This window comes from Pinus tabuliformis, chromosome 4_1 (genome assembly GCF_031772625.1).
Source record: "Pinus tabuliformis cultivar Carrire ecotype Pingquan chromosome 4_1, CPIR1, whole genome shotgun sequence".
In the NCBI taxonomy this organism is placed as follows: Eukaryota; Viridiplantae; Streptophyta; class Pinopsida; order Pinales; family Pinaceae; genus Pinus; species Pinus tabuliformis.
In genome coordinates this window covers 894,407,972-894,416,218 of record NC_142303.1, presented here as the reverse complement: position 1 = coordinate 894,416,218, position 8,247 = coordinate 894,407,972, and the positions used below count along the sequence as shown (strand labels likewise).

The 8,247-nt window shown below is 32.6% G+C and overlaps 1 protein-coding gene across 1 annotated transcript; it reads left to right on the top strand.

Moving 5' to 3' along the window:
* Nucleotides 1-2,333: 2,333 nt before the first annotated feature.
* On the top strand, nt 2,334-3,996 carry LOC149179050 (myb-related protein 308-like). Its single transcript, XM_089420503.1, has 3 exons — nt 2,334-2,556; nt 2,651-2,780; nt 3,144-3,996. Exons 1-3 carry the CDS (start codon nt 2,424-2,426, stop codon nt 3,616-3,618), a joined length of 738 nt encoding a protein of 245 aa, XP_089276629.1. The 5' UTR covers nt 2,334-2,423; the 3' UTR covers nt 3,619-3,996.
* Nucleotides 3,997-8,247: the final 4,251 nt, after the last annotated feature.

Sequence of the window (8,247 nt, the reverse complement as noted above, 5' to 3'; positions counted from 1 at the left end):
CACTTTGTCTAACTCCTTCACAACAAAACTAGAATTTGGATTTTATCAAGGGACCTCCATCAACCTAGAGAAAATAAGTTTTAAGGGATGTAACAACAAGGGTTTGTGTTTTAAATCAAAAACATAATATAGATGCACTGAGCACTGAGAAGTATGCCTACATCAATGACTACTCATATGCCTACATTAATGACTACTCATATGCTTACATCAATGACTACTCATAAATATTGAAGTCAATCACAATAAACCAAACAAGGTAGCATGTTCTTTGGTAAGTTTTGAAACCAAAAAAGCTACAATCCCTTATTTAGGAAACATCACAAAAAACCACAACTTCTTAGTAAAACAATTCACAAAAAGCCACAACGACTAAGTCACAAAAGCCAAAAAAACATAACAAAGATGCACTGAGCACCAAGAAGTATGCCTAGATCAATTACTACTCATATGCCTACATAAATGACTACGTGTATGCCTACATCAATGACTACTTGTATGCCTACATTAGTGACTACTCATAAATATTGAAGTTGAACACAATAAAACAAACAAGGTAGCATGTTCATTGGTAAGTTTTGTTACCAAAGAACCAAAAAAAGCCACAATCCCTTTATAAGGAAAAGGAAAAAAACCAGTCTCTTAGTAAAAAGAGTCATGAAAAGTCACAATCACTCAATCACAAAAGCCAAAAAAACATAATGAGCACCAAGAAGTATGTCGAGGGTTGGAATTTCAAAATAGATCCACCCATCAAATTGATTGGTTTTCACACCTCCCCAACCCATATTCATAGTTTTAAGCAAGGATCTTGATGGTCTCATAAATTTTTAAACTGTCGCAAGCCAGTTTCCCGTCAAATTCCATTCTTGAGTATGCCTACATCAATGACTACTTGTATGCTTACATCAATGACTACTCATAAAGATTGAAGTCAAACATAATAAAGCAAAGAAGGTAACGTGCTGATTTGTAAGTTTTGCTACCAAGAAAACCAGAAAAGACTATAATCCCTTAATCAGGAAAAGTCACAAAAAGCCCCAATCACTAGTCACAAAAGCCATAAAAGCATAATATAGATGCACTGAGCACCAAGTATGCCTACATCAATGACTACCCAAATATTGAAGTCAAACACAATAAGGCAAAGAAGGTAGTGTTTTCATTAATAAGTTTTACTACCAAAAAACTAGAAAAAGCTACAATCAAACAAAATAAAACAAAGAAAGTAGCATTCTCAATAGCAAGTTATGTTGCAAAAAAAACAAAAAAACTACAATCTTTTACCCACTAAACATCACAAAAAGCCATAATATCTTAGTAAAAGAAATATGTGAAGAAAAATCTCAAATTAACACTAAGTCTCTCCACTAATGACATCACAATGAAATCAATTTTAATAATTGAAAATAATAAAATATATATTTTGTTAAACTAAAAAATTACAATATAAGCAGAAGGAAACAAAAAAAATTATAATCAAAAGTTAAATAATACAAAGTCAAAGTCAAACATAAAATCCATTGTTCTATAATCATAACCTTCATTACTATTACAACCCTAACCTTATGTAAACACTAATAATAAATATAGAAACATGGATTTTTATTATAAAAATAAATTATAATATAAGTGTTTTGTTTTTTCTAATCATTACACTATCCCTACTACTAATTTACATGTTTAGATGTTTCTGTCAAATTTATATATATAATTTTTTTTAATAATGAGATAGGTGAGATTACTCATGAGTTTTGAAACAGGCACCTTTACATCGATGTGAATTTTTTGCAATTTTTGCATATAGAAATTGGTTTTATCTGAAGAAAACACCAATTCCATAAAACTGGATAAGAGAGCTATAGTGATTTTACTTTGGAAATAAGAAAGATATACTCAATCACCATCCATTTAAATCGATGTGAATTTTCTGCAATTTTTGCATATAGAAATTGGTTTTATCTGAAGAAAACACCAATTCCATAAAACTGGATAACAGAGCTATAGTGATTTTACTTTGGAAATAAGAAAGATATGAAGAGTCTGTTGGTTTGGTTGGAAGGACGACAGTCTCAACCACATACTCGCAGCGACTTCACATGGCGTTGCGTCCTATGCTTTCAGACAAATGAAGTTGGTGAATCCACGCCAGATTCTCTTGGCTGTTTTCTGAGAAAGATACGTATACCGAACAACGCACAACTTATCAACTTCACTCCCAATGCCTGAACGACCATTCTCGTCAACGCACCACAGCCAGCAACACTCACATTTTTACCTAACACTTATTTAATAATTTGGGTACCTATCCATTTCTTTACCGTTATCCAAAATCATATATTACAATCGTTCCCACGCCCTTTTGTTCTACGCTCGATCATCTTATCGCTTCGGCCCGAGCAATTTTGCTTCTCTGACAAACGATGGGAAGAGCCCCTTGCTGTGCCAACGGTGACAGAAACAAGGGAGCCTGGACCAAGGAAGAGGATGACAGGCTTACCCAATATATTCAGGCTCATGGAGAAGGATGCTGGCGTTCTCTCCCCAAGGCCGCAGGTTTTCCTTCAATCTATATTTTAATTCTAAGGATTTCGCTACTGGTTGGATGCTAACAAACTGTTGTTTATTTTTTTTGGGTTATAATCTCCAGGTCTGCTTCGGTGTGGAAAAAGTTGCAGGCTGAGATGGATAAATTATCTTCGCCCTGATCTGAAACGAGGAGGTTTTTCTGAAGATGAAGACGATCTTATTCTCAAACTGCACGCCCTCCTCGGAAATAAGTACGTTGGAAGGACGAGAAGTGTGATTTATGAGTGTAACTATGTATTTTGATTAAAACTACCCAAGTTTTGGATGGATGCTCCTCCCATTAAACTTGGATGGATGCTCTACCCATTATCTCATTATCAAGGATACGGAAATTATCATCAGGAACAAATAGCTACAATGTGTTCTTTATAATAAGTGTAATGGCTACCACAAATGAATATGAATATTGGTAGTTTCAATCTAGATACATAATTTCTTCAAAAGAAAAATAGATTGACAACGTGGATTCTAATTGTGAAAATCTCTTTTCCTTTTTTTTCCCGAATTTCAACTTCAATCAATCTTCTTTTTTTCATTTTGATTTTCACTTGCAGGTGGTCTCTGATAGCGGGTCGTTTGCCTGGTCGAACTGACAACGAGATCAAAAACTACTGGAACTCTCATCTGAAGAGAAAACTCATCAGCATGGGGGTCGATCCCCTGACCCATCGTCCATTTCAGAGGAATTCTCGCCATGATCTTTTGCTTCCCGGGAAAGTTAGAGTGCCTGAAATAGCAAGCCCGCCTGAGATTGTCGAAAATTTCTTTCACAGCCCGTCAGAATTATGCAGCAACTCCGAGCAAGTTTCAGATGCTGCAAGCGAATCCCTAGCGCGGGATGAACCCTCCACACTAAATCTCAACCTGGAGCTCTCAATAAACTGGGCTTCAATGCACGTAGCTGTGAAGGAGGAACCCATTTTAAAATCCAAACCAGGCGAAGGCGAAGGCGCAGGTGGTCGCATTGATGAAAAGGGATATCTGTTTCGATATGAAGAATGCCCGGTTGGGAAAAGTCTACTGAGATGAGAAGTTAGATGCGCAGTAATGTGATTTATGCATGTTGAACTTATTTTGATGGTAGAATTTGGAAATATTTTGGAATCCAAAGGATAGTAGTGAGGTCAATGGTTGAATCAACAGTCAGCAGTTTTTTAATTGCTTGATCTTGTTTTGGTCTATCAAATTCTAAACTATTTCCAAAATCTACTGTCCAAGTAAATGGTTATTTATGCCTAATGCAACCCCAAGGAAAATCATCCACCCAGGTCTGCATAATATATTCATGGAGAAGCGAACACCTGGTCTCATGCCCTAATTCAAGGAAAATCCACCTGGGGCTCTGAATATTGTATGCATGGATGTAAGAAATATCAAAATTCAATTGCTAATTTATGGCATTTTTTACTTGATTTGCAAAGGATCTTTCGTTCCATTTAGAAATAAAGTATCATTAGCCTCTATGTTTGTCAGTAATGTTTTTAGTATTTAATTTTAATGTAATTCATATGTTTGTTGTAAGTAGCTGAGGAAATAACTCTCTCTATATTTTAAGCTTGTAAGTATTTATCATGATCGGTGGGGTGGGTTTGTTTTGTAGACTTGTTGGAATATAACGCCCTAACCAAAACACATTCTCGATTATATTTGTGACAAAAACTTTATTTATTTATAACTTGCATGAAATAAATTCATTATTTACCCTGCATGAAACTTGTCAGGCATAAACTTCATATATTTAAATTGCACGATATGAAATTCTGGTTAATTTTGTTTTATAATATTAGTCGAAAGAGGTAATGGTTTCAATGATTGAAAAGTAGATCTCGGCTTTCCTAAATTGGTTAATTTTGTTTTATAATATTAGTCGAAAGAGGTAATGGTTTCAATGATTGAAAAGTAGATCTCGGCTTTCCTAAATTTTCATAAAATGTGGTTTATTTTGATAAAATTAGAAAGTAGAGACGTTTAAGTATGGAAGTTTCCTTAATGGTATATTTGATGTTTTAAATATATTTATTTATTTATTATTATCTTATTTAATTGCTAGATAATTATTATAAATTTGTGTATGATATATTTTAGATAATATTTTTTTTTAATTAATTATTTTTTTAATTATTGTACTTTTAAATATATACACAATATCCTATATAGTATATATTTTAGATTTTTTTATTTTTTATTTAATATATGTGATTTTCAATTTTTAATAATCAAATTTATAAAAAAAGGTTTTTATTTTTTTGGTGACCAGAAAAATTGGGGATTTCAACTTCAAATCTTATTGTACAAAACACTTCATTATCATGAAGATGGACATAGTCTATTAAGTTGTCTTCAATGAAAATAATAATAATAATAATAATAATTATTATTATTATTATTATTATTATTATTATTATTATTATTATTATTATTGAAAACATTAATCTTACCATGCCCTTCTTATTAATACAAAAACTCTCCAAACAAGTATTTTTGACCTAAAATCTATACTAACTATTTTGAATTGATGTAATTGTAAATATCAAATTTTACATTGTACAAATTTGGCCATTGTGGTATTTAAGAATGTTGAATCCATTTTTACATTAAAAAAAAAAAAATCAAAATTCCAAAATTTAGTTTAATCAAAATTAATTGACAAGATTATAGGGATAACAAATCATGAAAGGTCAAAATCATAAAAATATTAACATTATTCTTTTCATTTTCTCTCTTCCAGCAGTAGTGGAACTAACTATTAAGATCTTATCTTGCAATCATAGTGGATCTAACTATTAAGATCTTATCTTGCAATCATAGTAGATGTAACAATTAATAACTTCTCTACCCTTCTTGAAGGTGACATGTTTGAATACAAAGAATGGTAGGTATGTATACTTTCATAAACCAATTAATCAAATCATTATATGGAAGTGGTCCCTACTCCCACAAACAATGACATTTAAAACATTAATTTAACATGAAACTACAATATGACTTTAAATGTGATATTGATAATAATTAACATGTAAGTCTGACATCTCACTAGATGTCATCTTAAGTAATAAAAACAATGATTAATAATATGATCATTATCATCAATATAACAACTATTACCTTTATTAACCAAATCATTGTATGGAAGTGGTCCCTACTCCCACAAACAATGACATTTAAAACATTAATTTAACATGAAACTACAATATGAATTTAAATATGATATTGATAATAATTAACATGTAAATTTGACATCTCACTAGATGTCATCTTAAATAATAAAAACAATGATTAATAATATGATCATTATCATCAATATAACAACTATTACCTTTATTAACTGAGTCTCTCTTAAATTTAGATGGAAATAGTTTACCTTTTTATTTTTAATGTATAGTGGTCAAAATATGTTCAAATTATCTCTGTCAAAATTAAATTTTTGAATTAACTATTTTTTCATGTGAAAATGGAACCAATTCAAAAGATTGTACAATATTAATATTTAATTTTTATAGCCCGGAGGGGTTTGGTCTCGTCGCCAGCGGATGGTCTGCTAAGTCGTTCGTGCCACTGTGCAGGTCACGAGTTCAAGTCTCGTCTTAACCGAGGGTCATTATTGCGGGCTGGGCGATTCCTCCTAGAGGTTATAGTGGTAGTGGCAGCCGATGGGATTATAGTGGTAGTGACATGTTCCTCCTAGAGGTTATAGTGGTTGGTAGTGGCAGTTTCCTCCTAGAGGTTGTAGTGGCAGCCCGTGGGATTCGACCCCGTCTCCCACCCTGTTCCTCCTAGAGGTTATAGTATTCGACCCCGTCTCCCACCCCATTCCTCCTAGAGGTTATAGTGGTAGTGGTAGTCGGTCCTCCTAGAAGTTATAGTGGTAGTGGTAGTCAGTGGGATTCGAATCCATGTAACGACAATACGATACCACCGCCTTTGCGGATTCTGCTAGTCAACCAAAAAAAATGATTTAATTTTTATAATTTTATTTAGTCATAATAACTTACACTGGCTTTTAAATTAAAATGTTGATTTACTTTACTATTATTATTATTTTGAGTGGTCCAAAAATAACACTTTTTATAACATAAAACCATTTATAATATAAAAATAATATTTATTATATTAATTTTCTCAATTTCTCCCTTTTATTTAAATGACCATTTAATTAAAATCTATTTAATTATAAATTAATTTTGATGATTTTCCTACTTATTTAGTTGATCTTATTAACCTGATTACTCACATACAACTTTACTTAACATCTTTGGTTTACTTACCTAAGTCTTTACTTCACCCTTTTGGCTGGCTTCCTTAGCTCTTATGGCTTCCATCCTTAGCTCTTATGTGGGGTTGCTTAAGCAGTGAACAATATACCCCAACAATGTACATGCCAATAGGAAAGAACATATCACACTGTGTGTATATCTGGGAGCAAAATAATCTCTATTTCCTTACTACATTCTTAAATGGGGTTGCTTAAGCAGTGAAGAATATGCCCCAACTATGTGCATGCCAAATGAAAAAACCATATGACATCAAGATAATCCCTATGTAGGAGGAGCTTGGGAGCTCACGTCTTTCCATTATTTATGTGTTTATCTTGACTTATACAGTTTGACTTATACATTTATTAATCAAAGTATTTATCTTGACTTATACGCTTATTGATCAAAGGCACCATCTACTAAAGTTATAATTTTTCTCTCAGGTTATGTTTTTAGCTGGAATCCCATAATTTTTATTTTTCAAAAATTTGGTTATAGAAATGGTTAAATAATTTTTTATTGTAAAAATAAATTTAATATTGTTTAGTAGTGTTTAAAATCTTGAAACTTGATTGTTATAAAAAAAAATTCAAAATTTTGCTAAAATTCTTAAAATTTTCCTTGATTGTTATAAGAAAAAATTTCAAAATTTTACTAAAATTCCTAAAATTTTCCAAATAAAATTGTGACCTCCTTAAACTACAGCCTATCAAATATGGAAACATGTCAACCTTGGTAGCTGCTCACCACACCACTTATTTCCTTTCTGGCCGTGCGTTCGTCCCGGTGCTATGGGAAGGCTTCACCTAATTTTGACATTTAACTTGGCGTTCTATACTTTGTACGCCAAATTTAACATTTAGCTTCAGTGTCATCCACAATGTACTCTTTATGGAAACATGCCAACCTTGCTGGCTGCTCACCACACCACTTATTTCCTTTCTGGCCGTGCGTTCGGCCCAGGCTTCACCTAATTTTGACATTTAACTTGGCGTTATATACTTTGTACGCCAAATTTAACATTTAGCTTCAGTGTCATCCACAATGTACTCTTTGTGAAAAGTGACAGACATTCAATTGTTACGGTGGTCCTGTCATCAATACCCAAATTTGGTAACACCTCGTCTCTCTCTTTATGAAATTTTGACATTTAGCCTCACGGTTGTCGGCACTGTACTCTTTGCGAAACGAGACAGACCTCCATTTGTTGCAATGGTCTAGTGATTTACGAAAATGGATGACCGCAATCCTAATAGTAGGTATTCTGAGAATGACTTCCTTTCTAACCTGTAAGAGTTTTAGATATTTTGAGAATGACTTCCTTTCTCACCTGTAACAGTCTTGACAGTGTTTATATACATAATATAATGTAAGGGTGGTGGTGTGATTTTTTAATATTTAGAAT

What these genes read in the sequence shown, in the direction of transcription:
- LOC149179050 (XM_089420503.1), top strand. Translation starts at nt 2,424, where the DNA reads ATGGGAAGAGCCCCTTGCTGTGCCAACGGTGACAGAAACAAGGGAGCC. An exon ending in TTCTCTCCCCAAGGCCGCAG is followed by an intron (nt 2,557 to 2,650) that starts GTTTTCCTTCAA and finishes TATAATCTCCAG; the next exon opens with GTCTGCTTCGGTGTGGAAAA. An exon ending in CACGCCCTCCTCGGAAATAA is followed by an intron (nt 2,781 to 3,143) that starts GTACGTTGGAAG and finishes TTTCACTTGCAG; the next exon opens with GTGGTCTCTGATAGCGGGTC.